Here is a 21,147-nt window from a genome sequence, read left to right on the forward strand (position 1 = left end):
GTTAACCTCAGACTCGGGGGTGGAGTTCCTTGAAGAAATTTTAAAGGAAACCGCCACCATAAAAGTGCGTTTGTGTGGGTGCCGGTAAATTCTCTCCCACTCCTTCTCCAGGCAAATGCTGAATGGGGGAAAGAACATATTTCATTAAAAGCATTCTGGCCTACCACTGCTGCTGCCGGTTTTCAAAAGGTGGATTCTTCGTGGGAAAGCTGTTTCTAATTGGATCCGCTTAAGTTGTTAATTACGCGCAGAGCTCAAGGGCACGGGCGATATACTCACGGTGTAGGTACATATTTTGCAACTGCCGGAACGATTTGCTTCATGATAATGATGGAAATGGTTTCCGGCCCGAGTCAATAGCCAATTTGGAAAGTGGCTTTGTTCTTGGAATTTATGTTTTTCATGGGACATTTAATGAAGCCGTGTCGTCTGTCCGATTACTTCCTACGCACGCGAAGACTGCGGCACGAGGCCATCGTTGAATCATTAATCGCGAAAAGACTTTCGCTTCGGAAATTAAAAATAGCATCGGAAAGTCTAGACATTACACTTCAATTCCTCGTTAAAATGTAGGGGCTTAAATTACAAATATCAATAAACTTCGGGAATTGAGTTGCATTTAGAAATATGCGTTAACCTTGAAGAGGTTTTTATTGTTTTTTTTTCAGTCAGTGCATTTTTTGTGTTTATTTCACTATTGAGCTTATTGAATAAAGTTTTACAAGTCATTCGAAAACCAAAGTTGATGATAAATAAACAGTTGTTCTACACAATTTTTTTATAAACATTTTAACCCGGCTAAATCCAGAGCTAGAAGCTAAAAAGTAACATTTTGTATCATGTACATATAAATATTGTTTTTTTTTTAAATCATCAAATCACTTGCTACTCCCGTCTCAAATGTCACCGCCCAAGGACAAAAAAGAAACCCGTTGATTCCCATTAACATCCCGACCGAAATGTGAATATGGGAATATGGGATCTTTTTTCAACCGCCAATTCCACTCGACTGGATCGGGGAAAACTTGAAACGCCGAGAAAAAAAAAACACTCAAGAACGGCCGAAATACGCCCCCTGCCGGGGTTGTTTTCGTTTCGTTTTGGGCATGCATGTAAAACCGAGGCTCATAATTGTGATGTAGAAGGCAAATGTCAAAACGGACCGACCGGTCTGTCGTCGTTTTTCGCCGTTTCCGGGATATCCTCTTGACACGTACCGTTGCTGGTTGCTGGCACACATCGGCAGAGGCTAAGAATACAGGGAACTCCATCGGGCCGGGAGGCCCAAAAACATCGAACAAGGAAGCAATTTTGCCTTTTTTAATTAAAACAACAGCACTTTCGGGTGCTGTCCCGTACCATAGCACTACACTCATCGCTATGGCTGGCTGCCATAACCTCACTCAAAAAGGTCGTAGGCACACGCACTCTCATAGGATGTATAGGAAGAAGTTGAAGTGGTTCTGACTTTCTGACAGCGGGGGTGGCTTTGCTGGATGCAGTTACTATAGGCGTAGATAAGAGAACCCTTTCGCATGTTAAAGTTGCCTCTTTTTTTTTAAAGAGAAAATGAGTGTTTATAAAATTTCAATTTTAAGCAAAAATTTTGGAATTCTTTACAGATTTTCATCTTGCTTTCATAAAAGTGATGTCCGAAAATTGATTAACTTAACTCCTTATTTGGCTAAGCCTATCTAATAATGTAACTTTCAGCAGCTCTGAGAAGACTGCTTCAAGAACAAGGCAAATTAAAATACTGAAAATCGCTCGTTCAAACTTATAAATAATATCCGTGATTTTAGACACTTAACGACAACGTTCGAGCAACGTACGAAAATTTTTACTACAATGCAACAATAAAAGTTTTGTAAGTTTCCGTAAAGGCACTCTAAATATTAAAAAATTTCATTAAGTTTTATATGTTGTTTCAGATCTGTAATAAAACCTGAAACCTGGAATTCAAAACGTAAGGCTACAATAAGTTTTAGAAAACATATTAAAAGTACCTTATATCTACACAAACTTAGAAAGTTTCGGCAAGTGCTTTTCCAAGATAAACAATTCTCTTCGAACAGACCAACGATTGGAACAGCATTACAGTAGTTTTCAAGATCAAAATATGAACGGTGTCTCACATTAAATTACATCACTTTGCAAACGCTGTAAAAAATCGCTCATTGGGAATTTTTGAAAATTTGCATAAAAATAGCACAGAAGTGTACGGCGTATTTTTTCTGTTTAAATATTTAAAAAATATTTGAATATTTAAAAAATTGAAAAAATAGAGCCAATCAAAGAGCGATAAGGCAAATTTGTTTTGCGCAAACTTAGGGAAAATTCTTAATTCTTTGAACTCGTTTAACTTGCATTCGAAAGTGATGTAAGCAAACTTCTGGATCAAAAATACAATACGCAAAAAAACGGTTTACAGTATTGGCTCCATCTGAAAAACTGCTGGAACGATTTTAGGGGCATCTTAAAAATCAAAATACATACAAAAAGGTCTGATAGTTATGTTTGTTTTAAACAAAAACTCGGTTTACAGTTAACACTAGAAAGACCGCACCAGTCAAAATGACTGGTTGGACACTTTGTTTGTTGAATATCTTTTGCATACTTCGCTTTAAAAATTCGCAAAAATACGACTTTTCATTAATTTTGAATCTCTACAAAACTGTGTATTTTTTATTTCACTAGCTCTTTTAGTAAGCGAGAAAAATTTCGCCATGGACACTCGGACCGTGACCAGTCAAAATGACTGGTAAAATTCACAACCCTATAACTCAAACAAGATAAATTTTTTTCGCTTGCTTTTGGTTTCATTTGCAAGCTACATTTAAGACAATGAGTCCTAGTTGATTTATGGTGGGCAGAAGTGTGTCATTCGTTATGAAATTATTGATTTTCGATGCGAAGTCGTGAAGATTTGAAGAAAAAGTTCTCGGATTGGCTACTGTGTGGCGCTCCAAGCACTTGACTCCCAATTTTTTTGGTCTGTTTTGTTGCTCAACTATAATCGAACTTTCTGTCAAAATTTGGCGAAATTTCATCAAGATTTGTAAAAGTTATGTTAGATTTAACACATGTCCATTCGAGTAATCGAGTAGTTTTAGGTGATAAATATGTTTTATACTAAACTAGTATGAGTAAAATAATTATGAATTGTGTACTTTTTTATTCAAATTTGAAGACATCAGTCATGAAACTGAATAATTTAAATGATATTTCAACATGGGTGCACGGAATATTTTTTATATGTTGGTCATCCACCATGGGTGCACGGATTCACCGCAGTTTCTGCCCAAGTATGTATTCACATGCATTCTTAGATTATTAGGCTCGACAAATTTCCAATGGAAGTTTACTTACAGGTATTCCGGCACCCGTGTATATACCTGGCCAGCTGGCAACTGATTAAACATTCTTATTTTAAGAGGAAACACATCTTACCTGTCGGCAACTTATGGGGTTTGAACCCAAGAATTTGCTTGCCGATACAAGGAATCGATCCCAGTACGCCTGGCATACCTAGACCAGACTCGCGCCAGCCTATCTGATAGACCACATCGGATGCGGATATTCCAACATGGGTGCACGGAATGGCTGCAAATTCGCCGTTGTATATTATATAGAGTGAAATAGTTTTCAACTTGCTTCAGAACACAACATATTTTTGAGTTTGATATGATAGGTATTTGAAATGAAATATTTGTCAATCAAAAAACTTTTAAGGAAAAACAAATCAACGTGTACATTTGACATTGTTGATTCATTATTTTTATTTTCATTGTTTTCCGTCGCACGACATAACTTGATGCATATAATCCCTAAAACTCACTCGGTCCATGGTAACCGTTTTCCAATTTTCTGGATGTTGATCAGATCTTATCAGATAAATGTACGATTGCAAAAACCTGTTTTGTAATAATAAATAAATAAATTTATTATTTCAAGATAAAATTGAAATATTTCTTTTCCAGGATTGAAAAAACGGAACTTTAAATAAAAATCGTTATTTAAATCATTATGTCTGAACATGAAAGACATGGTTTCGACTTTGGTTTAGTTAAGATTTGTAAAAATGATTTTTTTAAATTTGCAAAAAGTCCAATATTTGATTAAATCGCGGTGAATCCGCACACTCATAGTGAAAAACCATGTATATAACACACATTTTTATTTGAATCTATAAAAGTCTTTATTCTTTACCTTTAGCATGTAAAAAAATTGATTTTGGATGAATAGCGGTGAATCCGTGCACCCATGTTAAATTGCTCTACTTGTAGAAAAAATATGTTTCAAAACCTACAATATCAGGTATAATTTATAGGCAACGTGTTAAAAAATTTCAGAGCGATGGATGCTAGAAAATATCTACTAAAACAAAACTGAAGTGAAACCGTGCACCCATAGTCAATACCCATAGCCATCTAACATGATTTCACAATTAGATTGATAATGTGTTTTGATTTTTTGATAATTATTTGACATATTCATTTTATGACATACACGCATTCGTCAACTATGCCAAATAGAGGTGATTCCGTGCACCCATGGTGAAAAAATATTTCCATTTTATAACAAAAATGATATCGAATAAATAACAAAACAATTTCAAAAGAAAAAAGTTAAAAATAGTATGATATAAAAATTTTCCCCTTTACCAGTCATTTTGACTGGTCACGGTCCGAATAGGTATGTATATTCAATTTGCCGGTCCTTCTAGTGTTAAAATTACTTCTAATGCTCTCTGCAGCTAGATTCGCAATCTTTGGTCAGTTTAAAGTCCAAAATAAGCTGTAGGGTGGTCTTCTGCACCATTTAGACAAATTTTTATTCGACCCACTATTCAAAGGATGCCCTGAAGTCATATGAAGTCAAAAAAGTCACTTTTATATCCAAGAACATAAATTCTCCCGGAGCACCGGAACAAAGACCGATTGAAAAAAAAAACTGAACTATTTTTATGCATGCGTTCAGTGAGCATCTTAAAAAGGTAAATTTTGAGGAAGAAATGACGAAAATTTAGGTTTCTGTAGAAAAAAGAAACCTGCTTTCAGATGTTGCGCAAAATTTTCGGGTAGTATTGAGCCTAAATGTAAGATTGTACAAATATGGTGTTGAACTGAAATAAATGATATTGAAATGGAATAAATATACCAAAAGATCACAAATGGTAAAAATTTTATTGTGTGAAAGTTTGAAAAGAATCGGGCAACTAGGTAAATTTTAACAGCGTTTTCACTGTGATGAATTTGATGTAGGACACCCTTTACTTCGATAAAAATCATCTTGAATTTGAATGCTGTTCTAAAAGAACACTTATAAAAAACCTATGATTTTTTCCATAAACTACCAATGTTTCTTGAAAAACTAAACAGAAAATTTTGTGCAAAGATTTAAGTACAAGCAGGGTAACTAGCGATTTTTCATTTTGAGATTTCAAAGTATTTCCCGGTTTTCCCTCGGTTTAATCCCGGTTAATAATTATGATTTTCTAAATATTTATTATACTCGTTTTTTGAATGTAAAATCTTGAAGATTTTTTAAAATGTATGTTAAATCTCAAAATTCTAACAATGGTTTCAAGAAACTTGTTACCCGGTATGAAATCATGACTATACCCAAACGTCTTTCAATACGTAGCGTTTTCGCATCAAATTGACAGATTTCCAAAAAATTTTGGAACGAAATGGAAGTCCAACGAAATTGGCATCCATTTGCTCCACAATTGTTCAAGAAAAACTCCATTTAACTTGATCTTGAAATTGTATTGGTTTTGTGGTTTTTTAGCCTGTCAGTTTTTCTGGAATTTGTACAAAGTTGTAGTAAAAAATTGTATAATTTGTATAGAAATATGTAGAAAATACTTCGAAATATAATATCAAATAGCTTCTTAACTTGAATGGAGGTTTGCTTTACAAAACTCAAAATCATCGACTGCAAGAAAGTATTTAGCTTATTCGTATGTGCAGTCATATTTTTTTGAACCAATCCAAAGACATGTTTTAGAAAAAAAGGTGTTTTTTTATAAAACAAAAATGAAAACTTTAGTAGTGTCTTAGTCATTTGAACAAAAGATTCGTGAAAATATAGGAAACTTTGAATAAGACAAGGCTGAATTTAAATAGTTTGAATCTAAGTTTTTATTTCGTATCAGGGACGAGAACTTAAAATTTGATTAGAGCTTGTTTTCGACACAATTTTCACATTAGAAATACGTATATTGCAGCTCAAAAAACTTCAAGCAATAGGCTTAAGGTAGAAAGAATGAAAAACAAAACATTTGCGATATAAGGCTTCGTTCCCCAGGCCAGTTTAAACAAATATCGCAAAAAACACAGAAATTCGATACTCTATATCTATGTCTATCAGAAACCACTGGCACCAAATTGTACAAACAAAGTATCATTAAGTTACCAATCGTTTTGTGTTCAATTTGGCCGATTATAGTTTCATTATCAACTTTATAACATTTGCTTTATGCTTTTGAGTGTAGCACACTCTCGGAGAGCGAAAAAACGAAATATCTCATATTTGATCCGCAATGGGTTAACAAGCGACTAAAACTTCGTTTGTTAACAAATGAACGAAAAAAAAGTGTTTATGAGTAAAATCTATATCGAGACTGCTGACAACTACTCTTCATTTTAGAAATGGATTCAAAAATATTTTTGAAAGTCTGTAATAAACATGACAATTTTCTCGATGATGTGCCAAAATTCCCGGTTTTTTTTTTTCTAGCAATCCTGTACAAGTTACTAGCCCCGAATATGTTTATTTGCTCTAAGAAATGCCTCTTATCCGGAATACATTTTCCAGACTTTCTATGGTTTAGAATCTGTTTCTAGAACATACAGAACCTGGCCCTAAACGGTCATTAAAAAAAAATCAATTCGGTTTCCTCAGTCCAGGGGCGGTCCTAGAGATGGCTCTTGGGGGGGGTGATTTTCCAAATTTTCAAAATTCGGTCAGTATAAAGGAACGTTAATATCTGGTGAAAAAACAAACATTTCAGTAAGCGAAAGGAGATGGAGGAGTACCGGGGGGGGGGGGGGGGGGGGAGTTTTGAATTTTGGTTTTGTTTTTTTAATTTCTTAATATATAAAATCAGCACTTATGTAAATATAAATTATGTGGAAAATACGGTTATCTAAATCAGTTTCTGAACTATGAAGCTTCTGGAACTAAATTTTATTTGATTTGCTCATGAATTTAAAGTTATCATACAAAATATCCAATTTTTATTGTACTAAAACGAATGAAATAGTCACAAATGCAATAAAACATTATAAAAAAAAAGTGATTAATTCTTTCTTATTCTTCATGTAGGTACCTACACATAATTCCAAATTTTTTAAATGATTTTGAATTATAAAAAAAAAATGAAATGAAGGGTTAGTTCTAAAAATTAATACTATTCTTAAGGGAACAGCCTCAATCATTTCCAATCGAAATAGCTAAGCTTTCAGATTCAGAATATCAAACCTTAAGCTAAATTTGGACTTAAAATTTCAATATTGTTGTTAGATGAGCTGAAAGCAATATCGGCGACATAATTGGTGTAGATCTTGAAATCCAGTAGTTTTTGTCAAAAATCACTAAAAGATCTTCCGACTGTTCAGCATGATAAATTGCCTTGTTGCCGAAAAAATAGTCGACTGATAACGGGATAGTTTTAATTCACAAGGGAAAAATTAAAACAGTGGTAATCCGATTTTGGAAGATTTTTGCGTCCCAAACTCGATTTTTATGTCAGATTTTTTTTCTCTCACTTCTTATTTTTTGGCAATTGGTAATTTTAAAACTTAGCAGTTTAGACGGAAATCGATCAATGATAATTGATAAAGTAACTAACCTACATGAACAAAAAAAAAACATGTGTTAAATCTTTTCATTATCCTTTCCATTTTCATTATTCATTCAACGATACAGATTATAGGGAGGAATGCTACAAAGTGGCCAATTCCCGGAAAAAAACAATACAGATTTTTTCTTGATAATCTTGTTCCGAAGATACAAAACATTTTTTTCACAACTTTGTTGAACGCTAAAAAGCATTTTCATTTGTTCATTATCATAAAAATATCCAAGATCGATTTTGGATCAAAATGTTTTTAAAATCCCGTATTTTACAAAATGGGGGAAAATACTTACTTCTATAATTTTTGTCTCCCAGAAGTCATGGTAAATTACTCACAATCTTCATGGATATTGATCATTTTGCTGGAAAGTGCACAAATCTTTTCAATGAATTTTTAACTTTTATTTTCAAAACTTATACCGGAAACAAGAGCTGTTAAAACAAAATCCAAATTGTCATTTAGTGCTCCTAAATAAGTCGAAATCAGTTTTCAAATTCTTTGCACCTCGGAAAATGTGAATTTGGTTTCCTTGTGTTATAGTTTTAAATGTAGATTTTTGGGTTCTGGAGATGGATTTGAATCTCTATCGCGAACACCAATTCTTTCATATTGAAACAGCTTTAATAAATACTTTTTTGTTCCTTTTGGGCTCTAAAAACCCATAGGGAACGCAAAAGTTATAACACGTAATCTCTTCTTTTCATTTTTTGTTGCTGGATCCTTGTGTTTCAACGCATTAGGTTGAATTAAGAAATCTTGAGAAGATTTTTTAAAATTTAAACTCTTACTGCGAATACTTTACATTCGATTTATGTTTGGCAGTACTTGCATTTTTTCCATGGTCATCCGTAATAGGAATGTTTCATATGATACATTTCAAACAAAATTAAATTAAATCGGATATAAAACTTAAATTTTTGTTTTTGAATTTCATAACATAGGTTATTAATTTTAAGTTTATAATTAATATTAGAATGATGGAAAATTGAGGGTGAATAAACTCGCGAAAGACAATCTTTGCTGTGATTCAGAAACTGAATTTTTATTTGCAATAAGTCATAAATTTCTTGTAAACGCAAATGAAAAAAGCACTGCTTTAGATTTATAAATTAAGTTAGCATTAGACATCTGATATGACTTTATAAAGTTTAAAAATTCTCAATAAACCAGCTGTAAATAAAAAAAACAAAAAGAATTTTAAATTCAAATTTATATTTCAATTTCAGATACGTATAAGCTTTTTTATCTTTAAGTTAAGTTTTATTAGAATGAATTGTCCTGATTCTGAATTGATAATTTTCCATCGATTTAGAAAAATATTTTTAAATTAAAAAACAACCTAAAACGCTTAAAACTTTATCTGAAATAAATTTCATGCGGTTTTAACACTTGTTATTGATAACGATAGAATTTTTTTAGTGAAATATTGGTGAAAAACATAAAGATAGATAAAAAAGTTAGATTTTAAGTCATACGTTTCTTAACCGCCTACTGGAAAATGCTGCTGGCGATGGAGAATTTGACTACAATTTAAATTTCTTACTTTAAAGGCAATTTATCACTTGAAACATGGTAGAACATGGTAGAAATTTCTAAAAATTAAAGAAAATTGAAAGTCACAAGGTTCCGTACGTTTATAGTTTAATGTTTTTTTTAAATTGTTTTCTGCTAAATTTTAGCGAATGGAAAAGGAGTTGCATATTGAAGGCAATAATTTTATGACGACAGCAGAACAAATATTTCAGTCTTTCAATCATAATCACCCCCTGATATGGCTTTTTCAAATTTGTCATTTCATTAAAATTCAAAACAAAACTGAGAATTAGGAAGCTCTGAATTTAAAGCAAATACAAAATTTATTACGATTTGCTCGTGTTAATTTAGGCATATGAGGGAAAATAGTGGCAATAAAAAAAAGCTGTCCCTACATTTCATTAACAGCAAATACAAAATCAACTCTCTAAGTAACTCAACAAAAGTTTTTGGTTAAAAAGAAAACGAGTTTGGCTCCTTCAAACCTAATCGTATGAGTCGTTTCAAATAAATCAGTTAAAAAAAAAGTTTTTTGGTATAATTCAGTCCAGGGAATTGCAAGTTACAGCTGCTTGAGTTTGATGGACCGACTTTTTTCAATACTGAGCAATATTTGAAAAATGATAAATAAACTCTTTTTTGTTGAACAAAAACCCCCACGGAGTGGAAAATTTTGAAAATTCAAAAGCACATCTACTAAAAAAAGTTCCAAGTTTTTATAGAAATTCAAGTATTTGCGGGTATTTTGTAACGGTTTTTTGCCGCTTGGGGGGGGTGATCACCCCGATCACCCCCCCCATAGGACCGCGCCTGCCTCAGTCTCTCTTTTAAGCAATGATCTGATTTAACCGTATGAAGTCTTCAGCTCTCAATGTTTCCTCAATTTCGCACCCAGGACTAGATCTCGCGATCCTGCAGTAAATTCAGTACACACCGAAACATACCACAGCATTGAATTATATGCACAGCACATTAGACTGAGTCGATTTGGGATCATTTAGGAATTTGTCAAACGCTGTAGTCTAAATCACGTTTACATTGGTAAATTTGAACTTTTGGGTTTGAATGGGGATTGGTTATTTTGTTCGGAAAAGTCAACATTATTTTTGTTTCTTCTGTAGAAACGAGCCTGTTTATGGTTTTTATACCAATTTGAAAATTTTTAAAGAAAAATTTTCCGCTCAACAGCTTTGTCGAAAACTGTAACTTGCTATCTTATTGGACAAAAAAAGTTATTAGCTGTTGAATAGGGGTCTATTGACATTGAAATACAATCCAATCAACTGATATCACTGCAGGGTGGATAAAAATCAATGATTTGTTTGAAAAAATCAAAAAAAAATCGGATTTATTTGATTTAAATCGGATTTTTTTTATCTAAGTTTTAAGAAGTTCTTTTTCAATAAACTGCTTTTTAAAGAGAAAAAAATCTACCATCCAAAGTTTTTTCGAGCATAAATTGCAGCTGAGATATTTAACTCAGTAGAATAAAGGCTGTATATGTGTAACATTTAGGAATCATGATTTTATACATTCACCAAAGGCAGAAAAAGCTTAGCTTTCCAAACGAAATTCACATCGATTCGACATTGTATACATCCAACGAAACAAAACGCCTAGTTCTGATTAGCGAGTTGACGATCATTTGAAAAATTATGTCAAATTCCTTCGTACACTCGAAAAATTGTGTGAAACCTATTTGAATTTCACGTAGGGAACAGAAATCGCGTTGCAAACAGAATTCACTTAGTTTTCGTATGTGTTGTAGGTAAATTCAATTTGAAGGCCGAAGGGTATGTGAAAAATACGTAGATCAAATATGAATAGGGATTCGCATTGCTATATGGATTATATGGATATCATATGAATATCATGTTTTAAACTTTTTTAATAGGTGATTTTTACTCGGAATATCAACCAGGTCCAAAGAAATTTCATTTTAAATTCACAGACTAAATTTTTTATTCACTGAGTTTGAGTAGAAACTTTTATTTAAATCATGGATTTAAATCAAGCCTTTCTGACTAGTGATTTAAATCATGTTTTAAATCGTGATTTAAATCAGTTTGATTTAAATCAAATCCACCCTGTATCACTGAAGCCAAATGACTTAAAATGTATAAAACGTCGAGATCTGGCGTTATATAAAAAAATGATCAAGAACAGCCGTTTTTTAAAAAAAACCAGAAAGCCAAATTTTGGCCAAAATTTTTTTTGAAATAACACAGGATCTCGTCATTAGGCACCAAAACTAGAATTTAGATTTTCCGGAGTTCCTTGGGTCCCTTTTTTTTCAAGATAACATCAGATTTCGACGTTTTATAACTTTTCATGTCGAAATTCGACTTGACCCATTTGGATGCCACCCTAGTGTTTAAACAGTGGCTTGTCGAAAGCTTTCGACGTAGCTGCCATAATGAAATATTAGAAGCTTTATCAGAATGGGCAACGGAGGAAATATTCTGAATTAGGATAAAATCTTACCTAACAGCGACAAACCATTACGTATCGGTAAATTCATATCGAGCATCTTCATGAGTTCCTCAAGAAAGCCACCTGGAGCCTTTACTGTGTATAGTGTTAATGAACAGCATACCCGAATCGCTTTCGGAGGCACTCGGATCTAACACCTTTTCCGAGGTTCTAGTCAGAGCAATACTGAAATTAAAATGAGCAGTCATATTTTCAACCATTACGAAAAGCTACTTCACCTATTCAGTTCACGTACTCTTTAAACGGGGAAGAGATAAGTAGAGTTTCCAGCGAACACGATTGAGAGTACGAACACAGTGAGCGCGAAGGGAACTACGAAGCGAAATGTTCATTCACCGGATGAATTTCGCAAGTTCGTTTTTGAAGGCCGGTCACAGTGCACGCGAATTACAAGCTGTTCAACACTGAATGAAAAATCCTTCGGTGTTTTGCAAAAATTAATCACACGTTACAAAATCTTCGCCAATTAGTTTACAGAATCACAAATGCAAGCGGGGGATACGTACCGCGCAAAAAACAATCCGCATTATTTCCGAAAAACCGCGTTAAAAACGCGGTAATTTCTGAAAACCGCATAACAAACCTTGCAAATTCCAGGACAGCAGAGGTTATAAATCTTAAGGAAATGAATACACGGTACCAGGACCTTGTTAGGACGTTGGGAAATAGATTTTTGATGGCATTTTAAAATCTAAAATGGCGGCATCCGCCTAGCTTTAAATGGCTGAAAATCACATGAAACATTCACAAAACGGGTATAGGGTGAGGTTGCCCGGATATTTGATACAAAATTTGGGAACAGTCCAGCCCGGCCCGGTTGCCCGGATTTAATTGAAAAAAGCCCGGATTTCATTGAAAAAAGCCCGGATTTTACCGGGATGTTTTCACTTTATTTGGCAAATAAAAATTTAAAAAAAACAAATTGTGTTATAAAAATTCGTTATTTATGCCTCCAAATAAAATTTTTTGAGCAGGTTTTGTAAAAATAATCTAAATCAAGAATGTTTTTTTGGAAGCCTTAAATACGATTTAAAATCTGTCTATAAATTTTAATGAAAAATTATTTTTTTTAATTATTTTACCATAATTTTTGTTGAGTAATTTCTGGGTTTTGACTAAATTGGTCCGGATATTGCCCAGATTTCTGGTCGTCAGTTTAGAAATGAAATGCCCGGATTTAAGCAGGTTTTTATATAAATGTGCCCGGTTTTCCGGCCCGGATGCATGCTGAAAAAATTCTGGCAACCTTAAGGGGGCAACGAATCAATTAGTAGAAGTCGAATTTCGCTGTCTGACGCTATGGTATGCCATCTCGAAATTCAATATGGCGGCTTCCGCTCAACTTTAAAATATTTTAAATTACTGATAATCATGTAAAGAAAAATCTAACAAAACTAGGACAATCATATAACAAATAATGAAAGAAAATATGTTAGGGGAAAGTGGGGTATCTTGGGCCACGTTTTTTTCTTTGTTTCATAACTTCTTCGTTATAAAAGATAAAATGAAAAAAATAAATGAAGAGGATTTCTACACTTTTGAGGTATCATTAGGCATTTTTTATTATTTTTTAAACACATTAATTTCCCGAGTTCTGACTGTTTTAAAAAAACTATTTTTTTTTATTTTGAAAAACTGTGGGGAAACGTGGGCCACCAAATCCAAATTGACTAGATAACCTTAAAAGTTTATTAGTTGACCCAAAACTGAAATTTCATAATTCATATAGATATTTTAAAGCAATTTAAGATAAGGAAATAAAAAAGAGAGTTGTGTATGAGCAAGTTCTTAAAACCTGGCTCGCGAACTTTCCGGTTATATTCCATATATAGAATTTATGTTCGTCTATTGCATTAGAAAAGATGGACAAAATATTTTCATAACTCTTCATTTAGCATAAAAAAAACTTTACAGATAGTTATAACGTAATTTAAGTTCTGAATGTGTATACAAATACCAAAGTATAGGTGGACCAAAATATCCCACAAAATATGGCCCACGATTCCCCACAAGCAATGATTTGCAAATTGGTTGCGTTTGTGTGACTTATTGATGTTTCATCAAAAATTCCTTTTCCACGTGAAAGAACATGACAAAACTAAGATCATAAGCGTATGAGCATATTTTTGTTATGTACTTTATGTCTCCCACAGATGCAATTCCCGAGTGCTTGTTTAGTTATGTAACTACATTTTTCTAGGCCAGTTAAATAAAAGAAGCATATGATACGTACATAAGTCAACAACATAAAGAAAAACATGCTTACGCAAATCGACGACGATGACAGTTGTAATGGGATTTTCATCTCAACATACAGCTGAGATATTAAGAGTGGCCCACGTTACCCCACTCTCCTTTATATAATTTGACAGTATTATGACAAAAAAAAACGAAACTCTGTCGTGAATATGAGAAAAATATGACAAATGTGACAATAATATTTGAAAAACATAACCAAAATTTTATAAATTTGACAATAAAAGGCATTTCCAAAATATTAAAAATAATTGAAGAAATATATGACAGATGGCAGCAATTTCACAAAAAAAACGAAAGAAAAAAAACTGACAAAACTTTAAAAAAAATGACAAAATATTGACCGAAAATTTACAAAACTCGGAAAAAAACTTTAACAAAAATTTGACAATAATATGAAAAAATATGACAAATATGGAATGGTTCCAATCATAGAACACGAAAGAGTAGTGAGGTGTCAAACGTTTGTTTTGATAAATTCAAGAGCTCATCAAATAAATTTAACTACTTGAAATGATTCTATGGTTATTAAAAAACGATTTCATTTTTCAGTGGGGGATAAGAGAGGGGAAAAAAGTTCCGCTCATTTTTTTATATAGCTAGAATTCGAAAAATGTTTCTATTTTTTTAAGAAGAGAGCTCACATATATTACAAAGCCGGTATTAAGGGTGGTTTTATCGCGTTGTTTCAAAAACTGAACCACTGAAAACTGAAAGAAACCATTTTTTACATGAAAGCTTTTTTTAAGATTCAAGATCTCTCCTTCTTCCTGAGGAGAACTGGGAAGAAGGAAAATAAGTATAGCTCGAAAACTTATCAAGCAAATTGTGAATTGTGGTATTATTTGGTTACAAAAATGTTGTTATGGCAGTTCGTGATCTTTCCCCACATTGTAGGGGAGAAAGGAAAATAAAAACGATTTCTAAATAAATATGAAATTTAAAACCATTATTGAAAAACAATTTCAGAACAAGTTTAAAAAATAATTAAATTCAGGGAATCTAATCTTCTTTGTATTCCAATAATGATTTGATGTGAAAATTCTCATTGTAAAGATATCGAAAAGAAAAATTTTGTAATGAAATTATTTTCTCATTCGTGTCTGTATGTAATATTTTGACTTTTAAAAATTATACGTAAAGAAGCTCAAAACAAAAAGTTGGGTGGTTTCAGTTTCTTATTCAAATGAACCTTAAAAGTAAAACAAATTTAAGCTTTTATGATAATTTCATAATGATTGGAAAGTGGAATAAGAGAGTGGTTTTGTATGCCCCCATTATATTTGTAAAATGCCGCTATCTTAAAATAACAGGTTAAATAGAATAAATATACGATTTTTATCATTAAAAAACATCGAATTTAAGCTCTAAATAACACCTTTAGAAAGAATTGAAGATTTCAAAACAGATTTGAAAAGGTTTTTCTTATGGACGAACTGCCTCCATAATATGGCAACCCTAACTTTTGTTTTGTTCTACAAAATAATGCAAGAAATAGATTTTTATAAAACTTCAGCTTTGTCGTATGAAAGTTATCAGTGTCTAGCATTTTTCAATGAAATTATACGGAAATATTTTCAAAAAACAGAAATTTTGCCTAAACAAAAATAGGCGCATTTAGCCCACACAGTTTGAGGTTCGGCAATTTTGACAACAGTTAAAATAAAATCGATTTCTCCAAAAATGAAGGAGATTTCAACATAAAACTTACTCCAATGTATAGAAAACAGATGTCTGCTCATGTGTATATAGTTTTTGTACACACATTCGATGTAATGTGTTATTCGAGAGTTCGACTGTATTTTTATTGATGTTTATTTTTTACGGCAAATCAGTCCAAGCTTTTTTATGACACGAGTTTTTATTATTACATGCCCGACGTTTCGGTGTCGTATGACACCATCTTCAGGGGTTCTACAAAGTGTAAAATTACAGAAAATGTGTGATGTTTTGTTATATCGAAATAATCTAACCCTACTTACAAATAGTCGCTGTGTCTTGCTTTTGTAAAAGCGTACTGTTTAAGATACCGGTAATCGAATAATTTCACTGTAAATGGAGTTTTTTTAAATTTAGATCATCCATCAAACTAATAAAGGAGTCTACTATTTGTAATTTTTGAATTTGGTGAGATTTTCAAAAACCGAAACGTCGGGCATGTAATAATAAAAACTCGTGTCATAAAAAGCTTGGACTGATTTGCCGTAAAAAATAAACATTCGATGTAATATTTGATTTAATCAGTATTCTGCTTAATAGGCGCATATAGCCCGCTTCTCCCCTACTAGTATTGTTCGATCTCCTGAAAAAGATCGATTCCCAAGATCGATTCAGCCGAATAGTTCCAGGATCGAGCCACCTAAAAAATCGAAGCAAATGGATCGATCTCGGCAAGATCGATCTTTTAAATTGTGGTTCAAAAGTTTGAGGGCTACTTTATGCTGAAGTAAATAATTTAAAATGAAGGGAGAGATCATACATTTGAATATCGAATGTATGAGCAATAAAAAATATGTTTCCAAATTCAACATCAGAATGTTTAACTTTTCATGGCTTTGCATAAGTGTTTATGACATATAAAAAACAGAAAATACCATCAATTCAGTCACAGGTCGTGACACAAAGGTAACGTGTTCAGCTATCATCTGGAAGGCTCATGTTCAATTCTTTAAGTATCCAAATTCTTAATGCATAATTTCTATTAGGAGTAGAGGAAATATGAGAATATTATTTTTAGGAATATTATAATTCAAATATAAATTTAACACTGAACGCTTTATTTTTCTAGAAATACTTCTTTGTTGAGGTCTCATTTAAATGCTGATCAGCCTTCTACCGAGTTTCGACTATAAGAGGTTTCCGAACAAAGATTTCTGTGTTTTTGACAAATGAAAATCTGTAATTCTGTGTTTTGACCTCAAAATTCTGTGGTGGTTTTCCGTAATGATGTTGTCATGAATTTTATACAAATTCACCAATTGAATCGTTTTTTAATATTCATAATTTCAAAAATATGTACAAAACACTTAAATTCTGTGTATTCTGTGAAAAAATTTATTATTCTGTGACCTGAGACACAGATTCTGTGACGAAAATTTGCTAAAAATTCTGTGATATGACAGATAATTTTGTGATTTCGCTAAACTTGATGAGATTCGAAGGTTTCGATAAGAAGTTTAGCCTTGAGCTTTGAATTACTTGAGCATTTAATAAAAGTTCTGGTTTTCCTCAAGGATATAAGAATAAAAAACGCTACCTATTATATCGGTTTCAATTTTATTAGCATGGGAGCACAAATAATGAAAAGCAGTCTTTAGGATTATTATTATTATAATTTATTTGAGACCTTTTAACCACCCGGGTTATTCGGGTCTAGTCTTTAGGATGGTACAGGAATTACCACCAAATTGCACGAAACTGAATCTAATATGAAGAAGAAAAAGAAACTTCAAAAGATCGAAATAAACCGATATAATCGATTTTTCCAATGCTAAAAAATCGATCCAAAAAATTGAAAATTTGAGTTCAAAAGATTCATCTCCCAAAGATCGATCCAAGATCGACCATTCCTAGTATGTACTAGCTGCAATAGACATTGATTACATGTTCGAAATATACCTTTTTCTAAAAACTATTGATCTTCGTCTGTAATTCTTTTCATTTTCATATTTTTTTAGCTCTACCCGGTTCTTAGCTTAGCTTGGTTGACTACTCATATCCACCTTAAATCATTGAACTTGAAATGCTGTGTAGATATGATCATTCATCAAAAATATATATAAAAAAAAAATGAAACTTCTGATAACATATTTATCTAGTTCTTTACTCAACTTACGCATTTCAAATTCCATGTTTTTTAGCTCTACCCGGTTCTCTTCGAAAAGTAAAAAAAAGTGATAAAGTGATCTAGACCTAAGCAAACGATTGTAAACATACAAAACGAGTTTGGCTCCTCAAAGACTCAAGGAATAAGCCGTTCCAAACAAAGAAATTACAAAAAAAAAATAGAACTAATAGGAAATTTTGACGAATACTCGTTAGTTTTGCTATTGGGTTATATACAGCAAATGATGCTATAAATTTGGTCTCGGGTTTATATTCTGTAAGAATAAGCTGACTCCTCCGTTATGCCTTATTTTGCTATCAAATTGAATCCTATACCAATTTTTTTTGGACTTATTGCTGTTGACACCAAAATATGGTCTCAGCTTGCTGTCAAATAGAAATATATGAAAGCAATTATGCCTAACTTTGCTCTCGCACAAAATTGAACATCAAAAAATGCTATCAATTTGATGTTGACGCCTTATTATGGTCTCAGTTTGCTATCAATTTGGGAATCAAAGTCTGCTCGGGTTATAATCTTCTGGTGAATCACACTCAGCATATCAGTGAAGAAACTTGCTTAATTTAGGAAAATGATCATGAAACCTTATCAGAATATGGAGTGGGGACGTGGTTTTATTTGAAGAATGTTACGGTCGCCATGTATAGGGTTACCAAATACTATTAATGAAGTGTAAGCTAAGGTTATCAAGATCCACCATTATTAATAGTTTTGAGTAACATATTTAACAGTTTTAAAATTGAAAATGCCCATTAAATAGGACGTTTTTCAATTTATTTCATAAAATCAAATTCACGGACTCACCTTTTCCCTTTGAACGCCAGCAGGTACTTCTTGTTGGCCGGAAAGTTGTTACTGGCCACGAAACCAGTATTGCCACCGCGCAGCGGAAACTGCTTATGAAACAGCGGTATACTGACGTCGAAGTTCGGCCTCAGCAACTGCACGCTCATACTGGCCTTGGCCAGAATAGCCTGACCGGGGTCGAAGCCCAGGCCGTTTTCGTTGTAATCGGGCCAGGTGCCGGAATAGAGATTGAATATGATATGGTTCCGGCCGTTGTTCCAATGGGGCAGCCGTTGTAGCCGGGAGGGCACGTTTCTGACGTAGTCTTCGCTCAGAGAGTCTCTGTCCAGGGTGTCGATTCCTAGGACAAAAAGACAGGCTTTCTCCGGGTCTGTGGTGTAGTACCGGGATTCTTGGATGGCGGTAATGATTTTCTGATAGTTGGGGGAGATTGGAGGGGGAGCTCCGAGGGAATTGAGAGGTTCCGGTGGATAGACGTAGACTAGGAAGTTTTGGTCGGAGCAGCGGGAGAAGTCGAAGCAACTCTCCATGCGACAGGTTCTGAGTGGAGTTGGAAGCGAGTCGCCCAGGTATTTGGACTCGAAAGGTGGGTGGGCAAAGAGGTCGTCACCCTTCTTCTGTGGATGCTCTGCTACATTGTCTGTAAACTGGTAGTGCAGCTGATGATATGACGGTAGTTTGGAGGGATTTTTCCGGACGCTGATAGCAAACAATTTTTGCAACCATTTGAGCCGGTAGCCTCCGAAATAGCATAGAGCCAGGAACGCACAGCAAATGATCACCAGTATATATCGCTTTTTAGCCTGCATTTTGGTGATTTTGGTGGGGCCTCTCTGATTTTCTGCGTGACTGCAGCAATATTCACCCAAACGCGCCCCAAGTATTATTAGATTAGCATTGAATTATTCACGTTTTCATCCTCTTGCCTCAGGCTTGGCGTTGGATTGCACACTGGTAAATTGGCCACACGAACTCACACTTTAGCCGAGGACGACGACGCACATTTATTACTGTGCCATTCGGGCCCCATGAAGCAATGATTCATGTTGAAATTTGAATAATGAATTTGCCTCATTTACCAAACACTTGTTTTATTGCTATTTTATGACGACATTTAATTTCTCTTTGATTCACAGAAACAGATATTTTATACACTGATTTTCATATTACACTTATTGTGTATTTCTAGACCATAATATACTTTCCCTCGATACACTAAACACGCCCCAGAGAACTACAGCGAAAGAACGCCGGGCCAGGGGATTTTTGTTTAGAAAACATACACAAAACGGCACCCAGTATTGATTTTTAATCCCATTTTATTTGGAACTAACTCCCTCGGCATTCAGGCAGGATGGTTTCTCGAAAACAAGAGCGCGTGAATCATGTTTTCTGAAGCATTTGTTTACATTCGCTGCTGCACGGGAATGCAGTCAAACATCTTAGCAGATTGGAAATCTGTTACAATAACAAACACTCGGCGATCGATTTCCCATCATTCCGAGGTCCTCCCATCCTCGAGCCTAGTCCCGCAGCAATCCGCCGATGGATTCGTCCGGCTCAGCAAACATCCGAGAAAAAACACGGCCGTTTTGCATGACATTCGATAGCCATCATGTTACATTCTGACATTTACATTATTTACATGGGGCCGCAGCATAAAACCGACCCCATCATCGGCAGCACCTCCCGGAACACGACCGATTGGTTAATTTGACTATGGGGAAACTATGTCCGAGCTCCCTAATGAACCATTGGGATCGGAATCTCCCGGACCGGATCTTGCTGATATACAAAACCGTCAAAGCGTCGCAAATCCGGATGTCACGGATTCCATTATAAGCACTCCAGATCCCAAAACTCCATCCTCTAATCGGATCACTTTAACCTTCCCAGATAATTCCCGTTTGGGTTCACCGCCACAAAAACACACAAATTTCTTCACAATAACAAAAGCCTCTCAAATCGAGCTGCCATCACAGCAAGTCATCAATCGGAGAAGATGACACCGAGACACGGCCCAAACCGAACCGACGACGACGACTTCACTTCTGTGTCCCTCACGGATGCGACAGAACAGACGAACGAACCGAGACTGATTGGGCGATGTTCCCGCAGAACACCAGCGCTTTGCTTAAAGATGAACCACTTGGGGACCAACATCAACAACAGCAGCAGCATAACAATAAACAACAAACGATGTGCGATGTTTTTCCCGGCTGACACGCACGACGATGCAACGGGATTTGGTTTGTTTTGGTGCCGTCGCTTACGCGTCGGTCGGTTGCGCAAGGGAGAAGGCGAATCGTACGGTGACAGCCAGATGCGGTGCTGCCAACAGAAAAA

General features: G+C 34.3%; 1 protein-coding gene across 3 annotated transcripts in view; it reads right to left on the reverse strand.

The window, feature by feature from the left end:
- Nucleotides 1–20,915, reverse strand: part of LOC129747896 (exostosin-1-like) — a 90,849-nt gene extending 69,934 nt beyond the window's left edge. For all 3 annotated transcript variants that reach the window (XM_055742286.1, XM_055742285.1, XM_055742287.1), the window contains exon 1: nt 18,799–20,915. In XM_055742286.1, coding sequence (XP_055598261.1) covers nt 18,799–19,610 — 812 coding nt within the window. In that variant the 5' untranslated portion in view covers nt 19,611–20,915. The remainder of the gene's footprint in view (nt 1–18,798) is intronic.
- Between the last annotated feature and the right edge of the window lie 232 nt (nt 20,916–21,147).

Source organism: Uranotaenia lowii, chromosome 2 (genome assembly GCF_029784155.1).
Source record: "Uranotaenia lowii strain MFRU-FL chromosome 2, ASM2978415v1, whole genome shotgun sequence".
NCBI lineage: Eukaryota > Metazoa > Arthropoda > Insecta > Diptera > Culicidae > Uranotaenia > Uranotaenia lowii.